Source organism: Lepidochelys kempii, chromosome 9 (assembly GCF_965140285.1).
Source record: "Lepidochelys kempii isolate rLepKem1 chromosome 9, rLepKem1.hap1, whole genome shotgun sequence".
Classification (NCBI taxonomy): domain Eukaryota; kingdom Metazoa; phylum Chordata; order Testudines; family Cheloniidae; genus Lepidochelys; species Lepidochelys kempii.
The window spans coordinates 50,230,448-50,248,072 of NC_136388.1; the positions used below are offsets into that span (position 1 = coordinate 50,230,448).

Below are 17,625 nucleotides of genomic sequence, written 5' to 3' on the forward strand. Positions count from 1 at the left end.
AGGCAGCACCAGTAGCCATTGCCATAGGTCTGAGTCTCTCTTCCACATGGCAGGGGGGAGATCTACATACAGGGCTGTATCATGTGTGGCTCTAAGGAGGACGATTGCTGGAGGAGACTGCAAGATGCTTCCCGGTGCCTTTGTGAGAACGGAAATCTCTGCAAGTTCAGTCTTAGGGGGAGGGGAGAACTAGTTTGGCTAAATTTAGAACCCCCTCAAAAAAAATATCAATGGGTCTAAATTTAGCCCAATATACGCTTCACATTGAGAGATCAGCTTGGCTTTGGCAACACACAACTTCCCGCCTGCTGCTGCTTTCTTTGTTCCCTAGAAACAAGACATTGATCACTTTCATATAGGAAGCTTTGATTGGTGCAGGATTCAGTCCCTTAGAAGCAGATCTTTACATGGCGCTGTCCCTGAAAAGTCTGATGGTTTAAACACAGGGGAAGTGCCTTGTCTTTAGAGTCCCCTCAAACTACATTGTAAAAGGCTGTGAAGAATCAGGCTCGGCTGCAGCCTGGACACCAGTAGAGCTGTCCCAGTGTAAAACCATCGTGTGCCCCGGTGAATCAGGCTGTGCTCTAAGGCAGTGGTCTCCAAACTGGGGTGCGCGAGACGATCCCAGGGGGTGCGCAGCAGCAGGAGCACCGCCAGACAGCACGCCGCCATTTCTTTTCTTTGGCGGCAGCTCTGCATGTCCACGGCTGGTGGTTTTCCCCCCCCCGGCGGCACGTCTGCGGCAGGCCTTGCGGTCTTCACCCGGGAGGTGCGCGAGCCAAAAAGTTTGGAGACCACTGCTCTGAGGGCTTTGGGAAACCCAACCTGCCCCCAGCATCTCCCAGCCTCACACTGGACCGGCCACTGGTTTCGTTCTGCAAAATCCCTTTGGTGCAGGAATCTGTGGGACTCGCCAAAGCTCACTCAGTTATGGAGACACTGTAGCCTCTTCAGAGGCAGCTTCCATTGCAAAGCCCTATCGTAGCATCCCGGAGGCAGGGGGCTGCGGTTTAGCCCAACGTGATTTTCTAGACCAAAGCACAGGGGAGGCAGAGGGGAGCATTTTGGCAAAGCCTGAAGGAAACCCTGCAAACTGGTTTTGAACTGCGGGTAATGTAAAATGACTCTGATTTGAAATGTTTCCTGTTGTGTAACTGTTTTGTCTCCTCCTGGCCACAAGCAGCTGGTTACAGCCCCTTCTCGCTTCCCAGCAAGTTAAACCTCCTCACGCATCAGCTGCGTGGAAGAAAATCACTTGTTACAATGAAGCAAGGTGATGAAGTACTTTTCTGCTGGGTAGCTTGGGAGTCAGCCTGACTCCCATTGTTTCAATGAATGTCGTAGCCCCAGTTCTGCGGCCAGGGATGGCATCCCAACACGGAAGCCGTGACCCTGCGAGCCCTGGCGCTAACCGTGGAGGATCGGAGTAGGAACAGCTTCAGCTCCATGAGGGGCAGAGCTGGTTTTGGCCCCATGGCGACTCGCGGCTCTGAAGTGGGTGAGCTGCCACTAGCAAGGGCAGTCGCGGCTTCTGTTTGCAGACAAGTGAGTTTTGCGTCCTTTCCCTGGCAAAGTGCTCTGGGCTTCTAGGCATTGCCCACTGGCTGGGGCTGAAAGGACAAAGGGACCAAGCTCTGTGCCAGCAGCGGGCAGCTGGGGAGAATTATTGGTATCAGAAATGCTCAGTCTTGCAAGGGCTGAATGGGAAAAAGCTCCAAGGGGCTAAAGAGCCAACTCACCATTCCCAGCTTCATTCTCTTCCTTTTCACCCTTTTGCTTCCTTTTTGACTGTGTCAAAGAGAACATGGAAGGTGCCTATTTTTCAGCTTCTCTGTAGCTGTCTCCAGGGTGCCACGGCATAAGAGCTACTGGAGATGGGGCTCAGACCTGGCCACCATGCCAGGTGGTCAAGGCAGCTTCAGCGCAGAAACACCGGCCCCACTTTTGCTAGCAGAGAGGGCGCTGATGGGTTTGGAAAGGGAGAAAGCAGACATCTGGCTGCTCTCGGTGACTCACCCGCCGACATGTCAGCCTCCAGAGTGATGCTCGGGGAAGTCCACAGGCAATAATGTAAACGCAACCTGACACATTCCAGGCCCAGCCACGGCTTCATAGTCGTTTTATTTGCTGTAAAACCACATAAATCAGGATTCACAGATAAACATGTGCTACATTACAATTCCATGCAGGGTGCCACACTGACACACATGTGGGAGGACGGGGGCTGGGCGGGGAGGGAAAAGGGGGCTCAAGAGATTGCAGGGAAGTGGGGAACAGGGGCCGTGCAGTAGCCACACTACACAGTTGGGGGGCTATGTGTTCTGTTTACACACTTGGTTGACAGCATCAAGAGCCCCTAAAAGCAGTGCTAGTTTGCTGCTAGTGGAATTCAATTCAGTCCTGGAGCCTGTGGAGTCAGGACAATGGGCGGGTTTATGCACAAAAGGAAATCCGAGGGTTCAGTCATCTCAAGGGCTGGCTTTTTGGCTGTTGCAAGGGGCAACTTGCATAGCGCGGTTACTCCCCCAGCAGGTGACTCCCATGGGGACAGAGGAGCCCCTACTACAAGACCAAGGGATGCCCTGTGAGGCCATCCCACCCAGCATGGGTGACTGGTCAGTGCTGGGCAAGGTACAATGCCTGTTCACCACCTCACCAGAAACTGCTGGGCCACACCCCAGGGCACTGGGGAGCAGCCTTGCTAAGCAGAGTGCAGCCTTTCTTGTGCCATAACCTTCTGCAATGCACTCAGAGCACTGAAGTGGGAAAGCAAAGTGTCTTCAAATACCGTTGGGCTGGCAGAAAGATCTCTGGCCCTGACGGAGGCTTACTGGGTGTGCCATGCAAAAGCTGGCTTTGGAGGTTGGCATGCCATGCTGCAGCACTGTGGGTGTCATAGGCAGCTGGCCAGGGCATGCAGCAGGTTTTGTAACACCTTGGCAACCTGGCCAACGGTCACTCCCTGCGCACTGCCCTGACCTAACCAGGACATAGTCAAAAGGAGCTTATACCTCCTCATGCAGTGACTCGGGAGGCAGCAGAAAGGGCTGGCTTTACTAGCCAGCCTGTTTTCCATGGGAAATCCCTGAAGCCCAAATGGATGGGAGAGGAGCCAGGACGCAGAGAGGCGAGCAGTGGGCAGGGAAGCATAGCCAGGTGGGAAGTGGATGCATATTGGGGGAGAAGAGAAAGAGAAGGGAATTTCCCATGAGCCTCCAGCCCAATGCACTCCGGGAGCCTGCCCTGTATGCCAGCAAAGAGACTGGTGTGTGAGTGTGCGGTGGCGTATGCGCTATCCCGCTTCCTTGCCAGCTCCCCAGAGCCCCCAGGGAGTGCGTAACTACAGGAGCTTTCCAATGGCAGCAGAGCGGCCTTGGTGAGCCCCGCACTATTGGTTCTCTCCGGAAGTGCATAGAGGCAAAGGCAACTCAGAAGCTGGGCTCAGTCTGGACACCTTTCCTGGGTTGGACGCTCTCTCAGGCCTGCTTTCCAGACACCCCAAAAGCAGGCACTAGCTCTGCTCTCTTGCTGCTCTCCTCCTCCCCAGAATTTCCCTTCTAGCTCCCCAGCTTCTCAGCTGGTATAAGCAGATGAGCCACCACTTATGCCAATGGAACTGCAGCTATTTATATCAGCTGTGAACTCACCCCCCTGCAGCACTGTGCCCACGATGCACCTGCAATCTGCCTTGCGGCGTCTACAAAACAGGCCGAGACACCCAGGCACTAAGAAATGGGGGCACTTTTCCCTACTGGGCCCTCCTCTCTGGATAGCCTGCGGGGCTCCGTGTTTACTGGGTCACGGTGGCACTCTGGAGCGCATGGGATCAGTTCACAAAGATGTTTTGTCTTCCTGCCGGCTCTCGGACGCAGCCTGGGATCTGAGCGATCGAGCTGGGCTCCTGAATCATCACTAGCCATCAAAATTCTGCAGCTGGCACTGGGTTACTGCATGAGCCAAAAGTTTCCAGCTTGCTCTCCCGGAGCTGTGCTGGGAGAACTGGAGTAAAAACTCATTTTTTCCAGGCATCGGAGCAGATCAGAATCTGAATTTGTACAGGAAGCAGGTCTGTTGAATAAAAAGGTGCTATTTTTATATAGGCACTTTTCTGACCATAGTCACACTGTACAACGATAATTCGCAGGAAAGGGTGCCAGATCTGCTTGTATAAATCCCAGTGATCTCGTAGTTTTTCACCGTATGTATTAAACAGAGAAGGCCTTTCCCCCTGCCAATAGCATTTACAGTTAGTGTGTTCTTTTCTTTAACATTTCCAGAGGAGCAAGTAGGGATCTGAGAAATGATACCATCTGGAACGGGATTTGGAGAACAAATATTGTTCATGTTTTGTGGTAATTAACATTTTTATTTCAGCGTCAGTACAATATGTTTTCACCTGCCGCCAATTTACAAATATCGTTGTTTCAATCAAAGGGAAATGTATTTACACACTGCCTAGCAGAGCACACAGATGCAACGGAGCAAAGATGGGCTGATCAACGTTCTCCTCTGCTCACAAAGCCTTTTGCCTGCATGTTTGGAAAATCTGATGCGATTTTCCACTTGCTCGGAGAGTTGCTTCGCAAAAATCCCCTGTATCAAGTTGCATTAGATATTTACAGTGTTTTTCCATGAACACTTTCCTATTAATCTGTGCATGCAATTGCATCTTAGCAAATGCTTAAACCGCATTATTTAAAAGGGTCTCGCCATATTCAGAGCTGCACGCTCTGGAATGTGTGTTATGGACCAGATTCTCCCAACCAGCCCAACTGCACTTGGAGTCAAGAATGGGGCAAATACAGTTGTAAGCCCTGGAGAATCCTTAGATGGCTGGATTGTCCCAGGGCTCTGGAGAATTGGTTAGAATTAAAAGGGGCTGGCCTAATGGGAATGACGTTCAGTGGGAACTGGGTTCCTTGGACCCCTCTGGATATCTCAGCCTAGGTCTCCAGCTTCTTCTTCCTGACTATTTAATTCAGCCTCCTCCTCCCAATGGTCCAAGTTTTCCCCAGAAGAGCTGACTTAGCCTTTCACATGAAGTGTACGATCAACCACCCAGAGCTATAGCCAAGCCTCCTTCCTTTCCTCTCTTTAAAAGAAATGACACCCCGCTTTGCTTGAACCTGTAGCTACCACCCCTTTCCTGGCTGTGGCTGGCGTAAGTTTTAGTTCTGAGAACTGTGTATCATAAACTGCAGTGCGTTGGGACCAAGTAAGTGCCCTGAGATCCCAAGCCACAGTTGTTTAGCAACATGCTTAACTTTAAGTATGTGCTAATTCCCACTGATGTTCAGTGAGACCACGTCTATGGTGCAGTAAAAAACCCACATCCCAGTCAGCTAATTTGAGCTTGGTGGCCAGTGTAGATGTTCAGTCTCAGAGCCCTGAGAGACTGAGTCAGCTGCGGCTGTGCCGGGGGTCTTTTCATGCAGCACAGACAAGACCCTGAGAGACCATTTCCACGTTAGGTAAAACAACCATGTATGGATGTTGCCTTGATTCTAGCTAGAGGTGGTTGAGACTTTTTGGACAAAATTTTTCCATTGAAAAATACTGATTCACTGAAATCCAGAACAGTTCACAAAACTGGCTCGGATTTTGATGGTTCTCCCAACTCGGGGGGGGGGGGGAAGTTTTGAAATTGTCAAATTGAAATATTTCAACAAATGAACAAATCAATTTTTTTTCCGATTGGAAATGACTTTTTCTAAATTTAAGCTAATTTGCCCAAAAGGTTTAAAAGAAGAAGGAAAAAAAGGTCAACATTGAAATGAAATATTTCTAAATTTTCAAACAGAATGTTTTGAGTGACCTGAACTGCCAGTTTTCCAATTCAGAAATAGATTCAAGATCTTGACTTTTCATCCTCATACAAGATGCGGAGGGGGATTCAAACTCTCAAAAATATTTGGGGACAGGAAAGTTGGTTCCTGCCCCGCTCTGGTTATATTACAAAAGCTCTCTGCACCACGGATCAATCTGATCTTCTGAGTGACTACTTTATTCCTAGTATGCACTGCTCTGTGGCTCTTGTCTCTGGTTCATCCGCCAGACTGTTCACAGGACCAAGCAGGCAGAATAGCCTCAAACTTTGTTCTGAGGAGAATGGGCTGGACCCAGCCCTCTCTCTCTCAGCTCACCATGGGGGCAGGATGAGGAAGAAGTTTTCCCTGATTTATGATACAGTCCCTGTGGCTCAGCAGAAATTACAGACAGAAAGATCACCCTAAACAACTCCTCTCTCTCCTTGCGGTTCACCTGTCATGTTAGGTGAGTGTTGCATGCCCCCTTCATTCTCCATCGTGACCAAGGCACAGGGATACAGATTTAGTTCTCTTAGCCTGAATTAACCCTTCCAGCTCCTTTCAGTATTGTGGGGTCCTTCTTGGCATTCTCTCCATTTTGCTGTGTAGACAGGTGCCCAGTAGCATTTTAAGAAACGCCTCACTATGGTGCACCACATAGAGGTGGCCTGCTCCCTTTCCATGCTCTGGTGCAACGCCTGCTCTCGTGGCATGCCGATTGCAAAATGGACTAGGTTCATCCCTGGTGTCACTCCACCCAGGTGATCAAAATTACACCAGGGATGAAACTAGCCCTTTTATAATCTTCCCCCCCTCTGCCCCCATCTATAATTTGAAGACCTCTCCCCACACAACATTACCCTTGCAGTAGGCTGCTTTGGACAGAGCTCTGGCTAAGAATCCCACACTCACTGAATTGACTTTTCCTTCTTGTTTCTTTCCATGCCCACATGTCCAACCATCTAGGGACCTTTGGATCATTTCTCTAGCCTCTCTGGGGTTTACAACACCACTCCTTTCAGTAAACCTAAACAGCTGACCCACAGAAAGTCTCCCCCAAACTCGATACATAGCCATTAGTACGAGCTGCTGTTCGGAGCCCTCAGGCAGTTTCAGGCCTGGAACACTGCTCAGATCCAAACCAATCCGAATGAACTATTTCAATTCGGATTCCAAGGAATGCTGGCTCAGATGCTTTACTAATACCCAAGTACCCAGTGTATTCTCAGAGTCGCTACTGTTGCAGTGCCATGTTCCAAAGAAAAGCAGTTGAGTTTCTTTTGCCTGGCTTATGCCCTGGAACTGGTGTTTAGGGATCTTTTTGTTTGGATTCTCCCAGATTTCTCCTCTTTAATCCTCTCATCCCTGCCTGCTGTTGAATAGCCGTAGGGAAAGGTCTACGGTCTGCCTGTGGCAGCAGAGATGAGGATCGTGGTGGGAGTGATGGAGTGTGTAGGGGCAGGAGGGCTAGCGTGTGGTGCCAGGGGTTTGAAAGGCCTGTGAATGGTGAGAGGATGAGCAGGCTGTGGGCTAGCAGCCCACATGTAGTGGAGGAGAGTGGCAGGCTGGATGGCAGGAGACAGCTGAAGGAAAGCAGGTCATCATGGAAAGAAAGGCGAGTAGAAAGTTCTCTCAAGCAGGGCAGATGTTTGGGGTGAGGGCAAGGAGGCTCTGACAGATGGGGCTGAATGCCAGAGTTCAGTGGGGGAGCACGGATCATTCCATTCTTGGAGTCACTTGTGTGGGGCGTGGATTGAGAGCTTAATATTTGCTCTATTATTTTAGTAAGGCTTGAAGTTAGCTGTATTTCTAGATGGGAATTGCCCTGTTTTTGAAGGCCTGATACCTCAGTTGTTTTTCTTCCATATTCTGTGGTACCTCCTTGGTTCTTTATGACACTTTTCTGCTCTATATAGGCTTTTATATTGTATTCATCGCTGGAGTATCTGAGCGCCTTCCAGGAGTGAGACTTGACTACGAAGCTGTCACATGGTGTTTGCTCTCACATCTTCTCCCCCGAAGGAGAAGCGTGTGGCAGGTGTATGTGTGTGTGTTAAATTATACCTGCTGCTCTGTTCTTTGGCCTATTAGAAAAACAATGCCAAAAAAATGTGGCTTGCACTTGGAGCAGAAAGTGGTGAGATTTGGATGGTCCTTTGTTCATTCCACAGTCTCAGACCGGCCCTGAGAAAGGCTATCTTCCACCCAGATGAGCTTGATCTACACTAAAAGGTCAGGTTGACTCAACTATGTCTGTCAGGGGTATGAAAAATGCCAACCTAACGCCTGGTGTAGACAGCGGTAGACTGATGGAAGAATCCTTCCCTTGACCGAGCTACCACCTCTCAGAGAGATGGACCAGCGGCAGCACTGGGAGAACCTCTCCGTTGGTGTACGTAGCATCTGCCCTACAGCATTTCCAGTAGTGACAAGCCCTTATTCTTGCTGTTGAGAGCTCCATTGTGCCATAGGAGTGCCATATGCATGGTTTTTGTCCCAGAACTTTAAATGGTCTTCACTCAGTAATTCATTAGCTAATTCCTTTAGCATCCTTGGAAAAGCATCACCAGCCATGCTTATCTGTCCATCCATTTCCCATGTATTCTCTTACCTGTTCGTAGCCTGCTCAGCGATAGGCTCCTCCTTACTTTAATCAATCCCTGCCTCTTCCAGCGACACTTGTGGACCCAAGAGTGGTTTTTGGTTTTTCCCATTTGGTCTCTCTTGCTCCTTCTCTCCCCATTACCACATAGTGTCTTGCTGGTGTTGTAAATGCCATGCACTGCCCCCTGCATTACTCACTCACAGCAGCGCTGCTGTGAGAACCATGCCAGCTGTTTCACCCCCTAGATTGTTCTCCCACGAGATGACTTTTCCAGTGCGTGGAGCGTATAAGCCCACGAATACATTAACGGGACTTTGCTTACTGTTAATCAGCTTGAGGGGGAGACCAGCTTTATCTTCCACCTTAGTGCTTGGGGGAGAAGAATATGCCACATCATAGGAAACCTTCCACGTCACTCTGTCTGCTTGGACTCCATCTGCATGACTGGAGCCTGGCTAATGCATTGGACTGGTTTCTGGCAACAATTTGCATGGGGAGTCCCAGACCCTTTCTACAAAATCAATGATCAGCTGGTCTCCAGGTATCAGTCCTAGATCTCTGTGTAGGTCAGCAAGTTGCCAGGTCTCTTTCTAGACAGCTAATGCTATCCTTCAATATTTTCCACTTACACTGTCTGCAAACTGAAACACTAATTTATCCATCTACGTTATGCCATCACTGTAGTATCAGAGTACCTAGGAGAAGGGTGAACTGCCCTCATTGAGCGTTGACTCTGAAACCTAATGATGACCAACAGCTATCTGCACTGCTAATTCTCCCCTTCCTGCTGTCACACTGCTAAAAGTGGTGGAGCTGCTGTCTCCAGACTGAGTTCCGTGCCCTGTGGCCAGGAAAAAATGACATGGGGAGAGAAATGAACTACCATTAGGCTTTCCCACCTGCTTCTCCCTGAAGTGTTGCCCTTCAGTTGCTAGGGGCTACTTTGATCTCTGCTGAGCAGTGGCTAGATGCCCATCCTGCCCCGGGTCCTTGCTCGGTGCAGCAAAATGGGTAGCCACATGGGGAAGCAGAGCAAGCGAGGACCAGGCATGGTGCTGATCATGGTAGGGAGCAGAAGATCAGCTGCTGCAGCCACACTCCTAGGCTTGGGGATGAGGAGAAGAGATCAGGGCAGGGGAAGAAGGAAGAGGATTCCTTGGGGCCCCCTGATGCCTGGAAGAGGACCAGAAAACAATTCCAGCCTAGCTTCCTGCTGTTCTAAACATTTGGTTATTCCTCTCTCCTCTGGACTCTCTCGGGAACTCCCATCTACGTGCTCCTGGTCACAGCCCAGTGAAGTCTGCCCAGCCACATATGCATTAGTTCTTTGTATGTTAGCATGACTCTCAATGCTCCATCAGCTCGCTGTAGAGCTTCCAGACACAGCACTTGGTGCCCATAGCCATGCTCTGCTCTAGAGTCCTCCTCACAGCTCCGTCCCCTTCAATGTCACATCCTCAATCTCCGCCTTCTTGGATAGTTTGGGGATAGCTCAGTGAACACTCCCTGTCTCAGCCTGGTCAAGTGCTTCCATTCAGACTGACCTGTTTCTGTGTGGATCAGTGTCCTGGAGGGCTGTCAAGGGCCTGCAGGTGCTGAGAGGGCTTCGGGCTACATCCTGTGCATTGGATCCATGCCCTTCGTGGGTGGAGAAGGCCAGTGGGAAGTGCCCAGTCCTGTGCTAAGAGAGGTTGTCAATGCCTCCCTGCAGGGGGCAGGATGCCAGCCTCGGGCCTGTGCTCAAGAAGTCACTGCTTGGCACTGACAATCTAGTTCATTTTTGTCCAGGGTCTGATCTTCCTTTTATGGTCAAAGTCCCCTGGACAAGCCTGTAGAGTGACACCCTCACAGCACCTAGACCCCCTCAGGTCTCTGTGGCCCATGAGAAGCTGGTTACCAGCTTTGGTCTGGTACAGAGACTGAGCTAGCTGCATTGGTTGACAATTTCCACCCAGCAATAGATGAAGATCAAGTCATCTGGGCTGGCACCGTTAGTTTCACCAGCTGCATTTCTCACAGTTGGACTTGAGGTGTTGTTGGCACGCCTGCAGGTGTTGCTCTTGTAGGGAGATGACCATGGCAAATTGTTCTCCTTCCTAAAAGCACTTTCAGGGGCAGCTGTGCAGGGCTTCTGCTTGGTGTGGAAAAAGTCACATCCCAAGAGATGATGCATGTCCAGCCACAGGCACAAGGTGTCCTACATGCAAGAAATATGGACATTTTGCAGCTGTTTGCTGCACCAAAGCAGTCAAGGAGTTGACTCGTATGACAGACCATCAAGGGGCATTGTTTCTGGGAATCTATCCCTTGTAATGACACAGAGCCTGCCTGGAGAGTGAAACTGAATATTCATGGCAAGACTATTAACTTTAAAATTGACTCAGGAGCTGATGTTATAGTCACCTCAGAAGAAACTTACAATCACCTTCAACCCCTCCCAGAGCTGAAGTCACCTGACACAGCTCTGACTAGCCCTGGAGGTATTCTGAATTGCATGGGCCAGTTCACCACAGAAACAACTTATAAAGACAAAAGCTTTGCATTCAGAGTGTAACAGCCTTCTCAGCCACAGCATGGCAACCATGATGGGCCTAGTGGGAAAGTTTGAAGAATTCAGAAGATTTGATGATGTTGGACTTTTGAAAGGAGATACATTTAAGTAATTCTGAATGAAATATGATTTTGATCATATTACTAGCAGCCCAAGTTTTCCACAAGTGAATGGAGAGGCTGAGAGAGCTGTACAGACAGCCAAGAAAATCCTATAGCAGGAAGATCCATTCCTTGCTCTTCTGAGTTACAGATCAACACCAACGACAGCTACTGGATGGAGTCCAGCACAACTCCTGATGGGAGGACAACTCAGAACTACTGCTGCAATGTTGAAAAAGAATCTATCTGCAAAGTGGACAGACATGCAGAGAGTAGCCAAATCAGATACAAAGTCTATAAGAGCTTTTACAACAGAAATCACTCAGAGAACTGTCGGGTCTAGAACCTGGTGACTGTGTTCATGTCAAATTGGATGAAGGAATGGGATGGACAACTGCAGCTGACATGAAGAAAAAATTCAGTGCCCAGATCATATGTGATCAAGACCGAGAGTAGAGAGTTCAACAGAAATCGTCAACACCTACAGTTTGTTCCTCCAAAAGAACAATCAACAAAGCAATCTCTACAGATGGCAGGTGCAGGAGAAGAAGACGACTTAAGGATTCCAAACCAACCACAGCCAGCAACTACTGGACAGCCAGATGACCAAGGTGTTATGCATTTGGGTGATGCAATTAGAAAATCAGTATGATTCAGAGACACTTAACAGAGTGGTCCATACAGAACTTCCAAGACAGCAGGATAGCGTAAATATTGTAAACGGGAGGAATATAGAACTTAAAGGGGGAGATGTAATGGATGTATTATACTGTTCAGCCACTGGTGGCATGGTGTGTAAAACATCTTATTGAAATGAACCTCAGCCATACCTGGGAGCGCATTAAAGGATCCTATGATGAACACAGCTGGTGTGTATAAGCAAGCGCTGTCACCAGTCTAAAGCTGGCACAGAAGATCTTGACACAGCACTCTGCCTAACTGCCAACCCATCAAGTTGGTGGGTTTGATATTCAGGACATAGATTCAATGGGAACTAGGATGAGACCATCACACTTATGTGACCTAAGCCAAATCTGAATGCAGGTCCCCTAGGCAGGAAAGCATAGTAGCAAATAGCTTGTGTATTACAATCACATTTGAAGCCGTGTTGCTTTTGTCTCCCTTCACTGTATACTCTTTACCTTTCTTCCCCCCACCCTGCTTGCACTGTTGTGCTTTAGAAAGCAAATAACTCTCTGCAGTGCTCCTACTGGGTTGACTTTGATTTCATCCCCAGACCAGCGCCTCTTTCAAAGCCATTCACAAGACTGCCACAAATTGTGATGACTCAGCATAAGCCCTTTGCTGCATTAGTGAAGGCTGAGTGCCACATCACATCCAAAATTCAACTCAGGCCATTTGTCAGTGGGCTAAAGCAACCCTATTAAGAGTAATACTCTCCTGTAAGGAGAGTTTGGGCCTCTCTCTTAACTGGAACGGCCAGGGAAAATTGGGACGTTTCATTCCTATCAAACTTTCTTTTTAAAGGAAAAGAATCTTTTCAATAAATAAAAAAACACACAGGTGGGGTCCAAAATTGGATTCAGGATTCCATGGAGGCTGGCAGCCTGGCAAGGCCCATGTTTGACCAGTTATACATTCCAAGTGTTCTCTCCTCTTGTTTACCCTGAGTTTGTTTCTGGCACCCAAGGAACGGGCTCTCCTTGTGTGGCCTCCCCCGTCCCTTCTGGCTCCCTCTCTCCGAACATAGGTGGGTTTGAAACTGAATGACAAACTTGCTTCTGTTTAAACCCGCCCCCGCTCCCTCCCAAAAAAAGCTAGTGTGGGGCGCTTTGAAACAATGAATTAGAACAGTTTGAGAAAAGGCACCATCTCCCCTCTCCTCAGTGTTGCTGAAGCTAAGACGACAAATAATTGTTAGAATGTGGAGGATTTAGTGACCACAGGGACAGGGCAATGAAACAACCACTATCCTTGGACAGAATTAAACAATAAATAAGTGACACTCAGCTTCTTGCCAGGTCCCTGTTTCACTGGCAACTTTGGGGGACAGGTGGGGAGTTAAGTGTTTAAATAAAAAAGAAAGAAACCAACTCTCATTTGCAGTGTTGGGCCAGATATTATACTCCATCCATTCCAGGCCATCTGTGCTCGTCTATTTTCAGAGGATAACAAATTTTCTCAACAGAGTCTAAGGCTTCACCAGGGACAAAACCCTTCCCTGGCACTGAGAGTTTGTTTTCACTCCTGCAATTGAGACGTTCTAGGAAAAATCTCTTTTTTTTTTTTTTCCAAACCATCCAGGTGGTGCCTGCCAGTAGTGTGTGTGTGTGTGTGCACGCACGTGTGTGTACAAACTCAAACCACACCTCATTTCACATGGAACCATTGGCTGCTCTTTTCCACTTGCTGTTCAAACCACTGCCCGGGGTCTGCTGTTTCCAAAGCAGAGCGAGAAGTCAGGAAATCTGAAGAGATGAATGGTCCTTTTCCACAGGCCTTCCTTGCAGCAGTTGCCAGCGGGATGCAGCGTTGTCACCTCTGGACTTGATTTCTTTGTTTGTTTAATCTTGAGTTCGGTTTCTTCTCTTCAGGAAGAAGAAACTGCTCTTCTGGGGAGCGCCCAGCAACATTGGCACTTGGCTTTTGTGGGTAATTTTTATCTAAAAATCAATACATAAAAAAAAATCAATAAGGTTCACCTTAAAGAAGGGTTAGTGGGGCTACTCCCCTCAGAAAGAGACTCTGGTCCCTGAGAACGTGATAGCATCCATCTTGGCCAGCATGCTAGGGATGGAACCAGGGACCTCCACTGCTGCAAGGAGGAGCCTTTACAGCTTGAGCTAAAGAGCCAGGCTCAGTTCATTTCTGGATTGGACACCTAACCCACGCTGACCAGAGGGCAACAGTAGCACCAGGAGCCAATCAGCTCCTGGCTTCCTAAGACTCAAACTCTTGTAATTCACTTGACATTTTATCAGGGACAGAAAGCCTGGACGAGGTGCATGGGTTTGCATTCCTCTCTCCAACACACAGCTCTGTCCATTCATCTCTGTCCTGGTCCACATCATTCTTAAGAACATAAGAATGGCCATACTGGGTCAGACCAAAGGTCCATATAGCCCAGTATCCTGTCTTCCGAGAGTGGTCAATGCCAGGTGCCCCAGAGGGAATGAACAGAACAGGTAATCATCAAGTGATCCACCCCCGTCGCCCATTCCCAGCTTCTGGCAAACAGAGACTAGGACACCATCCCTGCCCATTCTGGCTAATACCCATTGATGGACCTATCTTCCATGAACTTATTTAGTTTTTTTTTTTAATCCTGTTATAGTCTTGGCCTTCACACAACATCCTCTGGCAAGTAGTTCCACAGGTTGACTGTGTGTTGTGTGAAAAAATACTTCCTTTTGTTTGTTTTAAACCTGCTGCCTATGAATTTCATTTTGGTGATCCCTAGTTCGTGTGTTATGAGAAGGAGTAAATAACGCTTCCTTGCTATTCTAGTCTCCTCAGCAAAGACTGCCAGTCATGACAAATGGCAGTGGGCTTTTGTGATGTCAACAATGATGTCTAGGATGGATCCACCAAACACACTTCCACGGATGGGCCAAGTTACATTAGAAGCCTAAGCGCTAGAAGGCTAGTGCCCCACCCAGCAGTGCCTCCCTTTGCACCAAAACTCTTCCTGATCTGGCTCCTCTAGAATACAGGCATCACTTTACTCTTAAACAAAGTGGCTGGTTTTCAATGCCACAGGTGGAGATGCAATTGGCAGCTCTTCCAACGCCAGCCACAGCAAGACTTTGCCAGCATTCTCTACTGCACAGCAGCATAAAAGACTGAAACCGGACCTATGTGAGAGTAAAACCGTACCCCTGGCTTTTAACCCCACTATCACATGGCTCTTGAAGGGGAACCTGTGGTTCCTGACACAGGCTTTTGAGGAAAAAGTGGAATTGCTATGGGTGAAGCTGCTGGCATAGGGGCCACAGCACGATGGAACAGTCTTGACTAGACCAGGGAGGGGTTATCTGGATGGGGGTGAATGGCTCACAGGATTCTGTTTAGCAGCATTTCCACAGCAGGATCAAGTCAGCTGAGTCCAAAACCTGAGTATTGAGTAGCTTGATAATGGGGAGCATTGTGAAAAGCGCCAAAGAGATTTAGGAGCCCAGGTCCCATTTTCAGCAGTGACTTAGGCATCTAAGCCCAGATCCGCCAAAGTATTTTGATCACTGAAACCAATGGGGTTTATGCACCTAGGTACCTTGGAGGATCTGGGTCTGAGGAGCTCAGGTCTCATCCACAGTCAGTGGGAATTAGACTCCTCAGTCATTTGGGTGCTTTTAGAAATTCCATCCACTATCCCTGCAGTTTAAATATGTTTTTTTTTTCTTTAAAATATGCCATGCTGGTCTAGATGTAATAATTGAATAGCAGACGCGAGAGTTAAATGCAATTCTCCCTCCAGCCAGTGGTTGGCAGCATCCCTTTAAAGAGCCTGCTCTTCATGGGTCAGAGATATGGGACTTGGTAGATTAAGGGCTTCCTAGCTTTGTGAGTGCATGTGTGGGATGTGTCTCTTTGTGAGCTGCCAGCAGGAACCAATGCCACGGAGCAAAGGTGTGGGGTCGTTCTGGATCATACTGGGATCCTGGGCCAGAGCACTCTGGAGCCTCCGGGCCGGGACACCCACTCTCCCCGGAGAGCCGGTCCCCAGCAAGGCGCTTTAATAATCTCCATCCTCTCGAGCGCAATCACTGCAGTGAGTCTAACGTGCGGCAGTGACAAAAATAGCAGGTTGCCAGGGCTCTGAGGCCGCCCACCAGGAAACTCAAAAGCACCACTTTAGGCGCAGAGGCATTGCGTTCTCACACGGGGGGGTGGGGGCAGGGGAGAGGAGAGCTGGTGCCATGGCCCCGTTCAGGCACAGCGGGCCAGGTCATGTGTGTTCACTGTGCGGTCACATTCAGCCCTTGCAGTGGGGTCGGTGTCCTGGGATGATCCACCGCAAGGTGGCTGGATGGCATGTGCACCGCACCCTGCCCTGGGACAGAGCAGCTATGAACCAGGCCAGCGGAGGCAGCTGTGTGTGTGTGTGTGTGTGTGTGTGGGGCACTGGGTCAGCACTCCTCTCCTTGTTTAGTGCCCCACGCTTCTGGGGCTGGTCCCAGGCAGCGTAGGACTCTGTCTCGGCTGCAAACAGACTGCGCCGAAGGGAAGAAAAATCTGACTTGTTTGAATTAAAACGAAGGGGAGAGTTTATTGGGAGATCTGCTGAAATCAGAGCAATGCTGAGACAGCCTGTGCCTACGTGCAGTGAATCTAACCAGGAACAGCACTATGCAATGTGGGGCGAGGCTGGTGCCCTGCTTCAGAGCCAGCACTTCTTGCAGGGCCACCATGGGCAGCACACTCTGCTCTGGGGACAACAGGTTGGGGGACACTGCAGCTGGCTCAGGCGGGTGGTGACACCGTGACAAGCATTTCTTGCCTGGAAAAATCTTGGTTATGATGTCAGAGCCTTGAAGATATTGAGGCGTGTGGCAGCCGTGGGGCAGAAAAAGACACATGGAAAAGAAGCCAAAATGCAAAGTGACCTGAGTTTTCTGCTGGCAGCTAAAAGCCATTGTTTCCCAAATCCTTTCTTCTCATTTAAGGCTGTGCCAACCAGCGGTGCTGGCCTGCATCGGCAGGAAGATGGGAAGGTGAAGTATAAAGCCCAAAGTTTCAGCTGTGCATTTTACTGCTCCTTTACTCTGTACAGAGAGAGCCCCCAAGGCCCCATCTGCTCCAGGGCCAGATCCCCAGCCTTGCTCCACTGAGTCAAAAGAGCTGTGCAGACAAGCACCCCCAAGGCTTGGGCCCGTTATAGCTACATGTTTTCATTAGAAATAGCAGGAAGGAGGATCTGGACAGCGAGGCACGGGGAGCCGACACTTGACCTGGGCCCTGTACAGCTCCCAACTGAGGGAGTCACTTGGGGCACTTCGGCTTAATCTGTGCTGTCCTAATAGAGGGGAGCCAGGACCTGAAATTAGCCCCCCCCTTTACCCCTGGTTTATTTTTTAGCCTAGGCCTTTCAGAAACCCCATGAGGGGAGCCGCTCCCCTCTCGTGAGCACCTCCTGTTGGCTGGATGTGAACCTGCACTCTTTTCCTGGTGCCCTATTGGCTGTTATCCTCATCAGGCGGGTCTTCAGTGGACGAGCCCTCTGGCTAAGTCACACACAGTCGAACGCATGAAGGAACCCCTTCTGGGGTAACACAGTCCAACAATGGTTGACCCCTCCGGGATCTTCAGCCCCATCTCTAGGCCTGTTTAAATTCTAGCTCCTTTCGTGGGCTTTTAGTACTGAGTCTTACCCCTTCTTGGAGCTTAGGCCACTTCCCCAGTGTCCGGAGGAGGGACCCGGATCTGTCCTCTACTCCAGGTCCCAGCCCAGGGACCTACAAATAGCAGCCATCTGCTGCTTCCTTTAATAGTTGCTGCTGCTATTCCCTGGGCCACTTCCCACATAGCTCCTGCCTCTTCACCCCTAGTCCAGGGGTCTCTCCCCAGTCTCATAGCCTGCCTCACCTTCTGGTCTCAACCAGT

At 49.5% G+C, this 17,625-nt stretch overlaps 1 protein-coding gene across 2 annotated transcripts in view; it reads right to left on the bottom strand.

Annotated features, from left to right (window-relative positions):
• Positions 1–2,113: 2,113 nt before the first annotated feature.
• DGKG (diacylglycerol kinase gamma) overlaps positions 2,114–17,625 on the bottom strand; it is a 141,922-nt gene continuing 126,410 nt past the window's right edge. For both annotated transcript variants that reach the window (XM_073360314.2, XM_073360312.2), the window contains one exon: positions 2,114–13,688. In XM_073360314.2, the coding sequence (XP_073216415.1) occupies positions 13,590–13,688 (99 nt within the window). In that variant the 3' untranslated portion in view covers positions 2,114–13,589. The remainder of the gene's footprint in view (positions 13,689–17,625) is intronic.